This window comes from Bombus impatiens, unplaced genomic scaffold (genome assembly GCF_000188095.3).
Source record: "Bombus impatiens unplaced genomic scaffold, BIMP_2.2 scf_1275, whole genome shotgun sequence".
NCBI lineage: Eukaryota > Metazoa > Arthropoda > Insecta > Hymenoptera > Apidae > Bombus > Bombus impatiens.
Genome location: NT_177694.1, coordinates 225,992 through 244,009, shown reverse-complemented (window position 1 = coordinate 244,009; position 18,018 = coordinate 225,992). Strand labels below are relative to the sequence as shown.

Below are 18,018 nucleotides of genomic sequence, written 5' to 3'. Positions count from 1 at the left end.
CTCGCGTCCCGCCGCAGTTTAGTCCCATTTACATTGTTAATAGAATCATTATTAGGTTATCGTGGCGATTTATTCGACTAATTGGGACCCGGACCATTCGTGGCCCCAAAGGAAAAATGCTCGGCTCGATCAGAACGCTCGGCTGTGGCGGCTTCGAGTGCCGGTTAACGCCGATCCGACGTTCCGTTCTTGCCACGAATATTCGAACGTTATTATCCTGCTGATACAGGCTGCGAAATCATAGAGCAGCGAGCGGGCGCGCGAGGGCCTGGCTCTGAAAAAAAGTTAATCGTCGAGTAGCGCAATAATTACTTTCGCCCGGCTCTGCCCTACCAGCTTCACCGCGAATACGCTTGCTCCTCGTCTCGCGCGTTTCCATCCTTCACCTGCGTATTCGCCGATCATTACGTTTTTAATGGAAATTTATCGTTTTCTTTTTTGCCTCGTTGGTCCGCTGTTTGGCTTCGCGTTTTTGTGATGTTGATTTTTGCTTGAAAGGAATAAAAGGATGCGATGTGTGACAAATGAGTTTCTTGGAATACGACGGGCTTGTGAATTGAACGAATTTGAGAAGTCGAAATCGCAAGAAGTAAGAGAGGATTATATTTTAACGGGAATAAGGAAGAACTATGGTATTGAAGGAAGAGCCAGATAACGATTTAACATGACAATGTCTGGCAATTCGAGAAAATTCGTCAGATTCGCGATTCCGCGATCTTCTAACACCGTAGAAAGGTAACTATCACCTTGCGGAGAATCGCGTATACGTTCGGCTGCCAGGTAATTTACATCACAAGAAAAAAGTCCTCGATACCTTAAAAATTCTCAACGTCGTTTACTCCTCATTTTCGAGCTATCCAACCACATCGATTCATACGGCAGCTGCCTCGAAATTTCGTCGGACCCCTTCAATCGCGCGATTTGCATCCTTCGGCCTTTAGCGAGTCGCTCAATTGCTAGCAAATATCATTTGTAAATAGAAATAAATTCTTTTTGAATAATAGCAAACAGAGCATTAGCACCGGCGCTTACGACTACAATCAAGTTCCGAAGTATAAAGAAACGTTGAATCCCAAATAAATATTTTTATTTTTCGACAAAAGTGATTTCCTCAATAAAAAAAAAAAAAAAAAAAAGAAAACACATCAATCTCTTCCCTAAATTCAAGTAAATAGCTATACTCAAAAAACGATCTACTTCCAATAAGAAACATCCTGCCTGTAGAAGAAGTAGAATAAAAAGAGCCAAAGCAAAGGAAAAAAAGGATTAAAAGAAAGACTCCAATATCAAAGGAAATAAACCAACAGATAAAAAGGAAATGAACGCACATAAAAAAGAAACGAAGGCAAATAGAAGAATCGAACTCGGCATGCATTCTGACTAAGTGCTAGCATACCTTTCGAAAGCGTAGTGTCTCTCGTCAAATCTGTAACACATAAACAAGCATACGTCACTACAACAGCATTGGTAGAGGATCCGGCGCTGGGGTCATTGGATCAGAATAAAAGCCAGTGTGTGCTAGCCCGACCCGTTTTATAAACTAGTTTCGTGCAGCCTTTTCAGAGCGAGGGAGAACGAGAGAAGAAACCGCGTGGATAGAGGGAAGGGAAAAACGAAGGAAGAAAGAAGGCAGGGGATGGAGGATAAAAGTGAAGGGTGGCTGGACGAAGATTCAGGTGGGTAAAAAGTGAAAGAGAAAGAAAGAAAATGGGGAGAAGAACCGCGAATATTATTTGAGCCGGTAGACGGGTAGTTTGGTGCACATAAGTAGTTATACCTATAAGTAGACATAATCATCACCAGCGTAGGTAGGCAGACGGACGGGTAAGGTTAATTTCCAAACCCCGTATTATGGTCCCCGAATCAAGTTTTCCATAGTATAATAAGCAATTTTATGACGTGCACTCGTAATTATATTGAGATTAGATAAGACCGGACCCGTTTAGTTTTTGCAGCCCCTAACCTGCACGGGCATTGTCCAAGTGGAAAAATTTGGACCCGCGACAATGTTTGTGTGCGTCCGTGTGTGCGATTCGATACGTCTTCGTAGAACGTCTATACGTTCACGTGACTTTGATGATACGTCTGTGCCTCTCGGGAACATCGTTAAGGATGAAATCGATCAGCTTCATTTTGATAATGAGAGCTGCAACATGTCGATGACTATCCAGTTGGTAATCATTTGAAGTAATATTTAAATAGGTGAAGTGTGCGTTTCGTGGATTCGTTCCAGAGTCTTTAAACTATTTACTGTCGGCGAATTTAGAAAAGTTACGAGAAGAACTGACTTAACTTCCGAATATTAAAATCGCACCGTGGTTATTCAAATTCTCTGTTTTCAGTAACGATTCCATTTTCTGAGATCTGTAAATCCAAAAACCACGGTCGTATGCTCCTGAACGATCCGAAATCGATTTGCAAAGAAGAATGGAGAAGAAGCAAGCGTACCGGGAGCGATGGTTTTTGTTTGGCGCGAAACTCGAACCGACAGCAAACAAGCCCCGCGACACGTTGCATTTACAATGCTATTTTTCTCCTAAATGGAACTTCTTCTGATATCGCGATCGAGAAGATCGGCAGAGGCCGGCGTTTTTCCGATAGGCCGTGATCGAGGGTGCGCGGGCCCGCGGCTCGGAATGTCGGACGAACCGATAAAAACCGAATCAAATATCCTACCGTTCGGTCTTCGTGGGCCTCGGCCCCGACTAATGAAAATACCCATTGTTAACCGGCCGGTTTTGCGCCGAGAAATTTTCGGCCCCAGTATCTCGATCTCGTGCGGCATTTCACTGCCGGACGTATTAGGCTGAACACGTAATTACTGCGAGTTTCTTTCCGCCCTTCCTCTCCAACGACGTACACGTTCTCCTATTTTGGACGCGCCGATCGTTTGAATTGACTCGATGGATAGGAAAAAGTCGCGAGAAGATGCTCTTGGTTGCTCTTGGAAATCGGCGAGAATGTTCTTTCGGTTAGTGGCGATGGGAGGAATTTTTTATTCGATGGAGCCACAGGGAAAACGATGGTTGAAAGCGTTGCTTATATGAGAATCCTTTTGATTCAGACGTTATTTCTTTCAGTTTCGATCTTTTACTGTAAGAGATCTGTTTTATTCGTTAAACGTGATAATTCACGCCTTTCTTTGGGTATATATTTTCGTATGCTACGTATATACGTAACACGCGGTCTGTACATTTTTTCGTTCTTAAATTGAAATCTAATTCGTTCTTAACAAAGAGCGAGTGCAATTTCGTTTGACGAACAAATTTTCGAGACGTCTTGGGTATCGAAGAAAACACGAAGTCTCAATGCGGAAGACGAGTCGTGGCCTCCGTTGGGAACGTCGATGGCCACACGACAATCGCAGTCAATTGCCATTACGGGAAATTAAATCAGTCGTGCTTCTATTTACGCGGACCCCAGCGTCGTGTAAATTGACCGACCACCGAGAGATAACACCGAGACACTCGATGGTGGAACTGAAAGACGGAATCGAAATCGAAACTTTCCAACGATCTACGAGATCGAACCTCCGACGAGGTTTCACATTAAAATATAAATGTATATTCGCAAATGCGATGGAAATTCAAAGAAAGAATCAATCTACTTGACTTCGTAACTTAAATTCACAATAAAAGAAGATCGAACTGACAAGGAGAAAAGATTTTATCGTAAAATCATATAAGTATACGCTATCGTCGCTGCAACGTTAAAAATTCTCTGCTATTAAACAAACGAAACGTGATCAGAAATTCTCTAGCAAAATACACCGTCGACAGCACCATCGAATTAAACGCCACGTTAACATTTTCTTAGTACACGTACAACCAAGTCAGCGAAGCACTTCTAGACACGATCGAAGATACTATTTATCGAAAACGCTCTACCAAAATACGCTATCAGCGAATCGAACGCTACGATACGAGTTGCCTGGTACTAAGCAAAGTCTGTAAAGCCGCGGTAACGTAATGGTATCTCTCGTTTGGTCCGCGACGTCGACTCGAGACTCGAGGCATCGAGAAGATGTCGAAGCGGTGTATCGAGCTATTGACCTCGAAAAAGGAGGAGAAGAAGCCTCGGAGCTTCATTGAACGAGTCGAGAGGGTCGATACCGCGGGCGAACGGAAGAACGTGAAAACAATTTGAATCGCGGCCGGTTGCATTCATTTGGGGATCGGTTTTGGAACGGTTTCTCCCTGATCCGCATTTAAGTTAGCCTCACGTTCGGCCGCAGCACGTGATCCAGCTGCTCGAGAGGAATCCCACGTATCCGTGACGTCACTCCTATCTCGGCCCTCTTGGTCGAACACCAAGCTGCACGAGCCGATACCGGGCGCGAGCGCGAGACTTCTGTCTAGTCGCCTGACTTATTAGGAATTCCGCTCGTCCCACGTGCAGAAATTCGGCTGCGCCACGTGCATTCGCCGGACGCACGTTCTTATAATTTGCGAGACGTCGCTGGACTGCTTAAACCGACGCACAGCCCTCTTTCTACACCCGGTTCTCCGATCCTTGTCGACCGAATCGGTTCACCGTTCACGGCTCTTGTTAGCCCTGTCGATGCCACCATGCACGTACACAGACTCGCGGAAGTATTCAGAAGCTTGTAAACAAATACCTTTCACGAGCGTATTACGCGTTACATTTTCATTAGCGCTGTTAGCGATATCCCGATGTCTTCGTCCTTAGAAAGTATTCGTGCGATTGCTACGTTGTATCGATACTTACTGACTTTTGGCAGTGGTTTGAAGCTAGCTAGGAGCTAGGTTATAAACTAGGATTCGAAATAAGAAGAATTAGGTTATATTTTTGAGAAAATTTATGCGACGAGTATTTGAATTTTCTAAACGTCTCTGGTATCTCTTCCTACGTCATCGATATCTTATCGATATTTATCAAAAGTTGCTCTTACTTCGTGTGTTTATATCGGTGATTTTTAACGTTTAACACGTACTGTAAATTTATGCAAATACTTCTACGTATTAATCTTTTTAATCTACGTCAAAAATAATCGAGCCTCGCCGAAATTTCTCTCGATTCAAGCTCGCTCTTTGAATCGCTAACAAACTCGTCTGTTTATTTATACTGGAAACAGGAGATATCGTAACAATCGTGTTTCAACTAAAAATGACGAATGTTCTCCGAAATCTACCGACTACCCTCCGATTTGATTTTTTCGCCGAGATATCATCGATCTCGTAAACGTTAGTTTCGTGGCAGAGGTGCCTTTTTGTGAAACGAACGATCAGCAGCCCGCATCATTCCTATTAATCACCACATTATCATTTAATTGATACTCTCGCGGCATGGCGTATAATGCCAGAAAAATATGCGGAGGCAGCGTATTCTTTCGGCCGTGCAGGAACTTTTTTAGCTCCCCTAAATCATGTCAGATAATAAGTCTCCGCGAATGTCCTAACGTACGGCGTGATAATTCACGATGATAGATATCGTAGCCGAATATTCGCATAATCCTTTCTTTATATTGGTCGATCAAGGGAATAAGATTTGTGGTGAAGCATCGGCGCCCCGTGGATACGCGCATGCCCCCTTCGTAGCTCTCTAAATCTTGCGCCATTTTGGACCATATTCGGTCACGCGACTTTTCCTTTCTTCTTTTCTTTTCTAAGAAGAACGCAGACCTTGACAATTTTAGACGCTCCTAACGTTAAATAAAATAATCGAAGATCACAGGAGAAAAACCTGGCAAGTATACTTTCGATTCTGCGATACTTAGCAGAAAAACAGACGAAAGGAAAAGAGGACGATGAGAAATTCTACGCGGAGGATATTCCACAGAAAAGGAAGAAAAATCTTTACGATTATGTGTTTCTTATGTACGTGATACAAAAGAAAGTCTGTAAATCTGACAGGCAGGCTGTAAACAAGTATGTAGTACTTGGAAGAAACATCAAAGAACCACGCTAAGGCGGTCGTCGGAAGAAAAGAAGAACACTCGTATATCGTAAACTTCTTGTATGAATTAAACAAACTGAGTATCCGATATAAGCAAAACATTAACAAACTGACCGAACATCGAACAACACATCCATCGTACACCATAGCCTCCAAATCATTCACTCCCTTCTCAAACCTCTCCGCACTTCCATAGAACTTTAGAAGCCTCTACAGAACCTTTCGTCATTTGAACAAAAAAAAAAAAAAAAAAAAAAAAAAAAAAAAAAAAAAAAAAAAAAAAAAAAAAAAAAAAAGAAAAAAGATAGAGAGAAAGGGAGAAAAAGAAAGAAACGGTAAAAAAGTTGGAAAACAAAGGGGGAGGAAAAAAAGGAGTAGAGGCACGGAGTCGCGGTTCAAGCCGGTAACACGGGACACGGTGAAGAGAGAAGAATGCTCGGTATAGATCACCGGTCCAGAGCGTAACGCGGGGCATTGGTTACGGTAGGCGAGAGCGTGTAGAAACGCGCATTGTCGAGCTCTCATAAGACCAGGAGGAAATCGCGCGCGACAATAGAAGGAGAGTCGGGGCACTCTTCGTGGCAATAGAGGCCGAACGAGTCGGCTGGAAGAAGAGGTGTTGCGCGCGTTCGTCGCATAAGAAAAGTACCAAGCCGATGTCTCGACGCGGCCGTCCCAACCAACTCGGGGAAAAATCTTCCTTCGTCATTGTTTCGCTCGTTTCTCTTCCTTTCAACGTTATTTATCGGCCGGTTGAATATTCAGCCAGCACCGGGCACAAAACCGTCGGGACACAATCAGAGGAGCCATTTGGACCTGTGAGAGGCCAAGAAAGTTGGGAACACACGAGCTGCCACACGGTGTTCTGTGAGATGCGAGTACCCGACGACGACGACGACGACGACGACGATGACGCGAACGCGTATAAACGTAAGAGTCTCGGTCGTGCTCGCACACGCGCGTTCCGCGTGGATATTGTTGGGGAACGAGGTTGGACGTTGGACGAGCAGCACCGTCAACGCGAGTACAATGCCGCAAGAACGGCGGAATGCATTAATATTAATAGTGGCACCGAAGGAGTCTCCCGTAACGGTGGCTGGAGTCAGGTGAGGCCGTTCCTGCATGAGACCTTTCTGATGTTCACCGGCGAAATCTCTGAATGTCGTCTCTCGCGAGAAGATTCTTCTTTTTCTTTGTCTTTTTCACGTTGTTTTTGCTCCTTCTTTTTCGGGTTTGTTCAGTTGTTACGTTTTTTAAGGTAGTTTTAACGAGGTTGGACGAGTTGATTCAGTTTGTCGGAGTTGATGCCGGTTGATGTATCTTATTTGGCGAGATTTTGATACGCTCGATCTAATAGATTTTCCGGAGACGCAACTTTTTCTACGATCGGAGGTATTTTATCTTGGAAAGGTCGATTTGTTTGATAATTAATAAATTTCCTTCAAATTAATTCCCAATGCAATATTCTCAACGACAGAATCTTCTTGTAGATGAACTTCATCGATCGTTGATCAATCATAATCTATCTTTAAAGTTAAGAGATCTTCGAATATCGGAGTCCATCGACTTGGCTTTTTACCGGCTCGAATAACCGAGTGAACGTTCGATCGCTAGAATCTTTTTACCAGTAGCGCAATTTTTTCTCGAATGGTCGTGTTTCCACGCGTACAAAGGATTCGGCCGACCGCTTGTTAGGTTGGCAGCCCAAGCAGAGGCATACTTGCCATTCGATAAGGTTGTCGCCTGGAGCATTGGTTACGCCTCCGAGGTCGCCACCCGTTTACGCCCACGTAGGTACCTTTTCTTTATCATCACACCTTCACGGTTACTCGCCGTTCCGCCGTGTTACACGAACCTCTGCAGTTTAACTGTTAAACCGTACCTGCCCCGCCATTAGTACGTGCGAACGTTCAATTATATCATCGAGATATTTTAATCTTTGTCCGAACGGACAGCGAAATGCGATCAAACAGATTTCTAGACGAAGAACGACGAAGAACTACTGCTTGCGGCGGTTATTGCTCTATGTAGATTTTGTATTTTTTAAATAGATTTTGATTTACTGGGTCGAAAAAATATTTAGGAAACTTCCTGGTCTTTTGTAGAAAGGGAAGTATTTTGCATGGATCAACGACTCCCTCCAAATTTAATCTTCAGCATTAATGCCATTAACCGAGATTCCGGTTAACGCTACACACTAGAGACAATGATCTACAAGCGAAAAACAGAGGTCGGAAATTTTGACGAAATCTCTGTGAAGATAAGAGAAACCGCGTCGTCCCTCTGGTCTCACCAGCCGTACAACAATACGGGCTGATGAATTATTGTCAACATCAGAATGGGTTAGGACCTTCTGCAGAAATTTCATACATACATGTATATGTATATATATATATATACATATATATATATCTGCAAGGCGGCATCTTCATAACGCGAGCAAAGGATTTTGATAGTCTTGTAGGTTCAGTCCTAAAGAACGTGGCGAGATGGAGAACGAGATACACCGTGGCAGATGCTTTGTTACGCACTGTGGTGCATAGGTGTATGAGTCATCGTTGTATTAATTAAACAAATCCCGAGGGCGCATAATTCCTTCAAGTACAAGATGCATGATTTTTTTTAAATTCAGTTCCTCTTACTCGCGAAATGCATAATTTTTACATTCGACTTTCTCACATTTGCAACTCTAAGAGTAACATCTTCTTTTAATTTTATCTCGCCTCTCGACCTCTTTTTTATTCTTTCATTTATTCTCGACGGATTATTAAAATTAATATCATCATTAACGAAAGAAATATAGAAAATATTCTTTACCAATAAGTGACAGATTTGGAACAACAGGAATTTGAACGATAGGTTATCAGCGTTTGAGCTTAAGAGGGTACGCGTACGAGGGTATGCTAATTTCGTGAGTTAAACGCGCATAGGGTAGATTAGGCTTACAATGATACTTGCAGGGGTTATAACGTAATTTAAATTAATGAGAGAACGAAACACGAGCATCTCATTACGTATCGTTAAGTTAAACCTACCGGACAAATCTTTCCCTTTTACTTTCACACTCATATTCTACTAAACTTAATGTTTCGATATTTCATATTTAATGTCAATTACATATACATATATATATACATATATAAAATTACTAAGCTGAAAGTATATTGGAAGTTCAATCCACAAATGAACTCTAACCATCTCAGTTACGTTCAAACACACTCCAGTGTGTTTAAAGAAAACAGCAAAGACGACACAATTTGACGAAGTAAGAAAGGGAAGTAGAAGGATTCGACTGAAGGACCGAACAAAGAGCGGTGACGGGGAACGTGTGTGCGTGGACGCCGGGGGAGAAATAACACAGCTCGTGAAATGGCTTAGGAGAAGAGCTGATCCGACTTCGGATCGGGCCAAGGCGTTTCGTTGGTCGCTTGACCTCGTCGGGTAATAAGAATAAATGTGATTCTATTACGGGTTCAATTGTTACTGCGGCAGATAGGCCGTCCTCGAAGCCTCCGACGAAAGAGGGTAGATGATCGCGACCGATAGCACGGTCCAGGATGATTTTACCTGTACCGACGCCGCTTTTTCGCTCCCGATTGCCACCGATATCGATATTTCGATGGTCCGAACGATTGTTCGTGGCTACTGAATTAGAATTGCGTATTGGAAATAGTTCGCCCTAATCAAATTTGTCCGTCAAAGTGTTAATTGCTATTTTGCAATTGCAAACGATTGTAGATGCGTCGACGACTAAGTCGACAATTGATCGAGTTGGTTTGTGGTTTATCTGATCGTAGGAACTTGAAATGCGATTTTTATAGACAAATTGTAGTTTCATTCGTAGATGTTAACGGTAAGTATTTTACACCGTTAGAAAATTTCGCTTGTAGTTCATAAAAAAAGGAAAGAATGCTGCTATATATTTTTGAAAAAGTTTTATAGGGTGCTGCTTCATACGTTGGATTATTAAAAGCTAGAAGCACATGTTTATACAATAAGTTGGCATTTTCTATACTTTTGAAACACGATTGATATTTACAATGTCCAATCATCGAAGAAAAATCACAGAAATATCAAGGATTCGAAGCAACACCGAAAACTCAAGCACTCGCGAGAAATTACTCAACAGGATAAAACGTACTCACCGTGCGTTGACAGAGGTAGGATTTCCAACGTCGTCCATGGACGGTTTCCTAGAATGAAACCACGAATGAAATTCGTTATTGTTCGCCTGCAGCTGCATTAGAGCGGGGTATTTATACGTGCTGTACAGATTAGGCGTTTGCCACATTCTGCTGTACATTTCCGCGTCCATCGTTCTTTTACTGTCTCTCTGTTCAATCCCGAAGAGACCAACCCTCAGAATCCCACCCCATTGTGTCTATTCATAACCCACTACTTCAAAGTACCCTTCCGATCACTTCAAATAACCCAAATATCCATCGAACAAATCAGATCTTCTCAAGTTGACAAATCACCAAACAATTTCTCTCTAACAACGTTTCTTTGCCCAAATGACACCAGCAAGAAAAAAACATTCATCCCGTCAGTGTTCACCAAAAGATCACCGAAAGTCAGTGAAATCGAATGGAAAATCAAAGTTATAGTACGATAACGAAAATTTGTCCTCCTCTTCGCGATACAACTTCGTTCAGAAGTCTGTTTTGTCAAATTTTCACGATCACAAAGCGTCACTGAAACCGTGTCCGAAAAGAAAGTTCCATCGTTAAATCCTCCTCTTCTTTCCAAATTCGTATCCAAGCGAGTAACACGTGGTCGAGCAACGACTCGACGCGAGTGGACGTTGCGAAGTACAACCCCCGATGACGAAGAGGAATAGAAAGGGAGGAAGAAGAGGACGAGCGCGCGAGTATCGCGACCGAGGACAAGACTTTTGACAGGCGCAACACGCACGCGGTCTGAGGGCGTGTGCATAAGTGTCATCGAGTAGAGGCGCGTGTCGGTCTCATGCTCGGCCTTGCCCGAGCCACCCCCGTCAAACGTCACCCCCACCAGTTGGTTGTCGCTCACTGCGCGCGCCCCTAGCACGACTTTCTCGCGCCACACGCGCTCCTACCCCTCGACCAGGGATGTTTAACCCTTGGGCGAGTCTGCACGGTTGCTCGAGAACTCGTTATGTCGCTGTTAATTGCGAACGACGTGGATCTCGCTGGTGGTTTTCAGGTAAGCGATAGTTTTTTGGAAGAGTTTAGCATCGTAGTCCGCTGAAAAATGCTCGATACCCGTACATTATAGTATAATGATACTGATCGTTATAAGAATGCCCGATACCGATTCTTTTAACGATCATTTTCGTTTATTTATACTGGTGCTTTATTTATACGTAACGGCGACATTGTTTTGCCCGGAGTTTGTTTATCGTTACGTTTTGTACGTTCAGACGGTGTCAATATTCCGAGGCAAAACAACAACATGAGTCGCTCTCGATTCGCATCGTCCTCCGACTCATGTACCGCTACATATTGTTTCGAGTATCATATTTCCAAGAATATATCGAAAAAACAAAATTTCAGATCACAATTGCTACGTCTTCCGGGGCAAAGTTACGCGATCATGTTTTTTTGATCACGACACGCAAGAAGTCGGTGCTCCATCTTCATTTGCCTGAGATCAGAAGGGCTACGATGCCAATAAAACGGGCTATCTCGATGGTGGATCGCGTATCTGTGTCTATGCCACAACGTCACCCCTCTTTCGATCCGAAAGTTTCTCTCGAAGGGAAGATCGCCTATTAAAACCCAATGGGATTATATTCTTAGAATGTATTAATGTTGCCAGGATACAAACTGATATCACACCGATATATGTATATATTTTTCCCCTTTTCCAATAGATAAAAGAGATAAAAATTGAACTCTGACTCTCTTTAAACAATATCCTTATTCGTTGGAATTTTAAAACGCGTCATAAATCGAAATACTGAATTATTTTCTTGCAGAAAGAGCCACAAACATCTATATTTTTATCGATACGTATTACGAGAAAGACTTCCGATTGTTATGTTAAGGGATTTTATCAGGAAATATGGGAAACTTTCACCGGCTTAATTATGAAGCACAACCAAGCAACCTCTCATTAGCAAACGCACGATACTTTTCCTACGAAAGAAAAAGTGAAGCGTAGCCTGGTTACGCTAGATTTTATAACGCCTTAACCGGTAACTAGTCCGGCTGGTGCACGTCTACAGAGAAGCTCGGAGCCTAACCGCTGGACGTTCCTTTTACGAAGACGTTTCCTATGCTGAACTGTTACGACACGATGATGCTCATTGCCACCGACGATGTAGACGCTACATAAGTGCTAATGAGCGCTTCTTCTACCAGATTTCCATCCTTCTCTACCTTTCTCATCGATTACCGATCCAATCGTACGCGTAGAATGTTAACGAAGAATTTTTTATCAATTTCAACGAGTGCTAATAATATTTCTGATATGGTCAGAAGAAAGAGCTGTTAATACGAAGCTTAAAAATATGTAATTAGAAGAAACGAATTCAACAGCGAATTAGTTTCGCGCATGAGTAAAAAATAAAGTTGATTGGAAATTTATGATGACTAATAATTACCAGAAATAGATTATTATCGAGTTATAAATATGTATAGGGTTATAGATTTGCAAGCGTAGATATTAAATACCAATAAATATAGAAGGGTAGAAATATCTCTGGGTATTAAATTCATCTTTGACACGATGCGGTATTAATCATCTGTAATTGAATTACATGCACGTGGAAATTGTTCTGATCAACGTGTAGCCACGATAGATATGTTGGAATAAATTCTGGAATGTAGACACAGTGTTCCGTGTTTTGTCTCGAATCGATTAAAGCATGTGTGTAATATGTAATTACCGGTTACACGTTTTATGGCAGGCTAAATGGTTTCCTGGTTTCTTTTAATACTCGATAATCGATTCACGAGGTGATAAATAAGGCGATACCTTCAAATGGGAATATTAGAAGACTCAAGTTATCGACATCTTTAATACAGCTCTCTGTAAGCTCTCTGCCAGCTTTACAAAGAATTCTCTTATTTATCAAAACCTTTTCAAAAAAGACGGTCGAAAGATATTCGCAAATTCTTCGCAAATATATCTTCCTACCGTATAAGAGGAATCTCATGGATTTTTTATATTTTTTACATCAAACATACATAGCAACAGAATTAACAACATCGATATCTTTAAACGTCTTCTACGCGGAAGTATCAAAGATCTCTGCACTGCCTCGAACAACCCCTCTCGCACGAATCACGCACGAAAGAACCAAGTAACATTCTCTCTAAGCTCGGCACGGAGTAAAAATGGATTTGGAGCTGGTCGGTGTGTCCGTGGCAAAAAGCACCTCTCGCGGGGTTCACGAAGGTTGGTCGAGCGCGGCGTGTGTGTGCACGGAATGGAAGGGAGGACGCAAAGAAAAGGCTTAAGCCGAGGGTTTCAGCGGAGGGCAGAAGTAAGTATCCGATACCAAATTAAATGATAGGACGGCGTGCGCGCCGCTACCGGAGACCTGTCCTCATTCCAGCGCCATTTTCGGAAAACAGCATTTCATTGCCGCTGCAGCCCGACCAGGGTATAAGGAGGGTGGTATAAGGAAAAAAACTGAAAAAATCGAAAGAAATAGAAAGAGAGAGACAGAGAGAAGAAAAGCTCTCTCACGCGCGCAGAGACGTACATAATCGCGGACAATGCGACCCGTATACGGGTCCAGCGATCGCGGTAAAAAGTTATTTGTCAATTAATACACGCGTACCGCGTAGTTAGTCGCCATGAATACGCATGGAGGATACACGAAGACGAGGAAGCAACGGTGGCCACCGGTTAATGTTGTCGCATTACGCTGATGAGAAGAAGCCAATCATAGGGGGATCTTTACCACGGCGGCGGCAGATGGCGAAAAACACCACGAATCCGAGCGGATCGGTGGAATCGTTTCTAGAAGAGCAGGGCCACTACAATGGAATGCTTTGACCGGATCCGATGCCCGTTCAAGATCCTACGGGACAGGATGGATCTTGAAGCTGCCCCGTCAGCCTGTGATCCTCGCTGTCGATTCGCCACGCATTTTTAGCAGCGTGCCGCACAAAGCGCTCTCGAAATTGGCTTCACCGCGATACGCGTGTCCCCCCAATGGCCGTGCTCCCGATCCTCCTTCTTCCTCTTACGTCAGCTCTCTGTTTTCTGCCTTTCATTCGCGCGTCTTCCATTCTAACCTGTTAACTCGAGAAAGACGAGTGCGAACTCGCCAGTTGAAACGAAATCGTTACAGCTTTCTTTTTAATAATCCGTGGATAAGAAAATTACTCAGCTGGATTACTATCGAAGCTTCTTAATACCGTAGATGCGTGGTTTACGTCAAATCTCCTTCTCCTTGATATACTTGTTAATTGAAGATAAAATTTAACAGATGCCATTGATGCACCTCGATAGAGAACATTTCATACGAACCAACCTAACGTTTATCCATCTCGCATCATCGACACATCGTTACAGTCATATTCGTAATACGAAATACAAGATTTATATCCGTAGAATCTAAAATCATCTGGAATAAGATTAACTCGCGTTCCATACCAAAACCGACAGATGCGTTGATATCTGTGAACGTGAGTAATTTCCAAGTTGTAGAGCGTTACAGAGGATTAACGTAGAAGACCTGGTTTCGCTATTGGCATCGAGAAGATGAAAACGATGTCCTCGAGTGGTTGCGCGCCACACATTTTCCATTAAAGGCGGACGAGCAAGAAGAGCAACGAGCGGCGCGCGATTATATTAATTAGCGAATACCGTGAAACCCGCGTAGGCCGAAAAGAAAATCCGCCACGTAGCAAATATATATCGATGACGGGGCGAAAAAAGCCGGAATGCAAAAGGCCGAGGGTGAGGGAAGCGGTTTGGCACATTTTTTGAATCGCAGGAATGCCGATACAAGCTATTAGAGGGAGAGTCTGGGGCTTCTTACGTGGAATCGTTAACCTCGGACGGTAGCCACCCGATAAAAGACATCGCGGACGAGCTCTGAATTAATGAATCGAACGGATGTAAAACTGTCGCCCCGGCTAACTGTCAGAAGAAACGGAAACTGTACCGGGACGATCCTTGTAACGATAGTTTCGCGGCCAGCTGGACACGACCGCTCTTACGCCCGTTAAGGATTTTTTCGTTTACGCGTAAACGTAAGTACGTCTACGTGAATAGACTATGTGGTTACACGTTCAAATCGTTTTCGAGTTTAACTAGGGAAGTACACGCTGTGTACAATGTTTTGCGAGCATTAAGAAGTTGTACTTGATTTACGCAGAATGCTAAATTTCCGAGTTTTTGGCGCGCGTCGTTGGAGTCTGCCTTCTTTGAAATACAATTTGTTTCCCTTCCTTTTCTTGTAACATCGACGATCTATCGCATAGATATTAGATCGCGTGTAAAAGGAGAACTCAGCCGATTAATCGATACATCGAAATATCTTATAGTTTTAAAATACCATCAAGTCGGAGCTATCTGTAAGTTTTCCAAAAGGATCACATTCTCATTTATCGATCGCATCAAAGAAGAAAATTATAAATCACGTTAGTCGATGTTAAGAAGATGTATAATGCGAATAACCATTCGCTTATCTCATATCGGTTGCAACAGGGAGACGAATCGAAGAAGACACCGCGACACACCGTGAAAGCTCCAAGGTGGATGGCGTCGAACGATTTCATCGGATTCTCGCCGCAAGGGTCAAGTATACGAAGAGAACCGTACGATAGAGAGAAAAGGAAGGCGCGGCGGCGAAACGTACGGAGAAACAGAGACGGAGAGACGGAGAGCGTGCAAAAGAACGAAAGAAAGAAAGAGAGATGTTTGTACGCGCGCGTGTGCCTTGTGGTCACCCGTGGGCCTTCCATTCAACCGGTGGCTCGACTCGCCCACTCATTCCTTCATTCATACACGCTGCACGCGATTTGAATCGATAAGCAAACCACGGAAGCGAATCTTTCCTATTGGCTTGGCCACTGCCTCGTTATCCGCGTTTCTACACGGAGTTCTCCCTGTTCCCTTCTTTCTCGTCAATCTTTCAGTCCAGCATATTGCATCGAACAAAGTTACTACATTGTTTTCTCGAGAAAACAATTTTTCTTATATCTTTGTGAATTCTCGCGCTTTTTCAAAATCCTATTATTACGTAGTATTGAAATTGAAGAAGAAGCTGGTGTTCTTTGATATCGTTAGAAATTGATTATTTAATAATTTCCTGGTAATTTTCAAGAGCGAGAGAATTATTCATCCTTCATTTGGGATCGTATTACCGATAAGAAAAAAAGGGAGATTCGGATTTAGGTTCTCGGATATTAGCGCGATTCGATGAAAATCGCTATCGAGATTCGACTCGATATCGCTTATAATTCCTTCGAGATCAGTCGGGAACTCGAGACTATTAACGACTACCTTCTTATTATACTATAACGTATAACTATTCCGATATCAACGTGTGCCACGCATAGTACGTACATTACATGGTGTGGAAGTTTCTGAAATAAAACACCAATATCTCGAATGATATTGCAATAATTCCGAGCGAATCTAGCCCCGGATTCTCTTAGCGAACAGGGGCAGGCCAACGAACGCGTTTCCCGTAAAGCTGCGATGATCGTCGATCCCCGATGCTCGAGGAGGATCCAGAAGCCACCGATCCGGAGTAGCAACCAGCAGCAGCAGCAACAACACGCGGAGAAGAAGAGGCAGAAGCAAAAGTAGAAGAATAAGGAGAAGAGAACGTAAGAAAGAAGAAGAGCTACGATCTTGAAAGGCGGAGGAGTTCGAGCGAGAAAGACGAAGAAGCCGAAGAGGGCGAGGAACGTGGAGGCGGAGGAGGCCAAGGTGGAGGTGGAGGCGGTGGAAGGGTGAAAGGGTGAGCGAGGGGGGCTACGACCGGTCGGCTGGACAGACGCATGGACGGACGGGATGGAAAGACAGACAGGACTGGAGACCGCTCATTACGGGCGGCGCATGCGCGAGGAATGCGGCGGCTCTGGTCTTCTCGATACAATAAATATAGGATCGGATCGGATCGGCAGGCCAGGCCGAACGAAGACCAACTTATCGGCCATGGTAATGGAGGAAAAGAGATAGAACGATGGATAAAGAGGAGGTACGGAGCAGAGGATGGACAGACACACGTAGAAGCAACGTTCAGCGGGAAAGTAAGGATGAATCGATGAACGAATCGGCGGACAACAATGCCGAGCGTAGTAACGACATCCAGTTAAATCGAACGCCAGCAAAAAAATACGCGGTTGTTTAAGAGACCAGGCTTATACCAGGCCGGGACGCGTATCCTTGGCTCGAGCCGATCACGGCTTCCGGCAAACGACCCGTCGTTCCTCTGTTATTACGATAGCGGGCCGACCTTATCGCGATCGGTGCGCGATCGATCACTGATGAATTAGTTTTTTTTATGTAAGGTCGAGTTGTGTTTGGTTAATGGAGATAGTCCTTTGGATCCGAGAGTACAGTTGCCAGAACTCCATTTATTCGAATTTGTCAGAGGACAAAGAGTTACGAATGGATATAATCGGTATCCATTGAATGAAAATATTTTCCTGGATAAACAATAATCGACGTTGTATCGCAAGGAAACAGATATTAGAGGATTAGAAAGAGGATAAGAGATAAGAAAGAAGATAACGAATGACATCGCATCACGATGGTTTATGACATACATATATCTAAATAACACCGCGGTTAAATGGAACGTAATTTAATTCAACGGTCGTAAAACCGAGTAATTGCACAATTAGAAAATTGAGATAAAAAAGCAACGGCGGCATTTATCCGTCCTTAGTTCGTAAAAATTTGATTATCGGTATCGCTTAAGAGTCGACGAGAGTAACATTAATTAAAATCATTAGAGGGACAAGATGAATGAAAGAGGAAAAGCACAAACAGCCTGTAATCCGGACACGTTTTTCATTCATTATCGATAATTTCTGGCGAACAACGCCATTAAGCTCGGTAGAAGAAGCGACTCACACGCGAACGCGATCGGCAGTACGCGCTCGTTCAAAGTTAGAGGGTCGCGATGCACTTGAAAGATGAGCA

At 43.4% G+C, this 18,018-nt stretch overlaps 1 protein-coding gene across 10 annotated transcripts in view; it reads right to left on the bottom strand.

The window, feature by feature from the left end:
* Nucleotides 1-18,018, bottom strand: part of LOC117151124 (protein trachealess-like) — a 141,144-nt gene that overhangs the window by 88,001 nt on the left and 35,125 nt on the right. For 3 of the 10 annotated variants that reach the window (XM_033323808.1, XM_033323810.1, XM_033323813.1), the window contains 2 exons: nt 10,062-10,109; nt 1,397-1,426 (listed from right to left, as the gene is read on the bottom strand). The exons of 2 other annotated variants lie outside the window; for them this stretch is intronic. In XM_033323808.1, coding sequence (XP_033179699.1) covers nt 1,397-1,426; nt 10,062-10,109 — 78 coding nt within the window. The remainder of the gene's footprint in view (nt 1-1,396; nt 1,427-10,061; nt 10,110-18,018) is intronic. 5 more of the 10 variants (XM_033323809.1, XM_033323812.1, XM_033323816.1 and 2 more) reach the window with 2 other exon arrangements.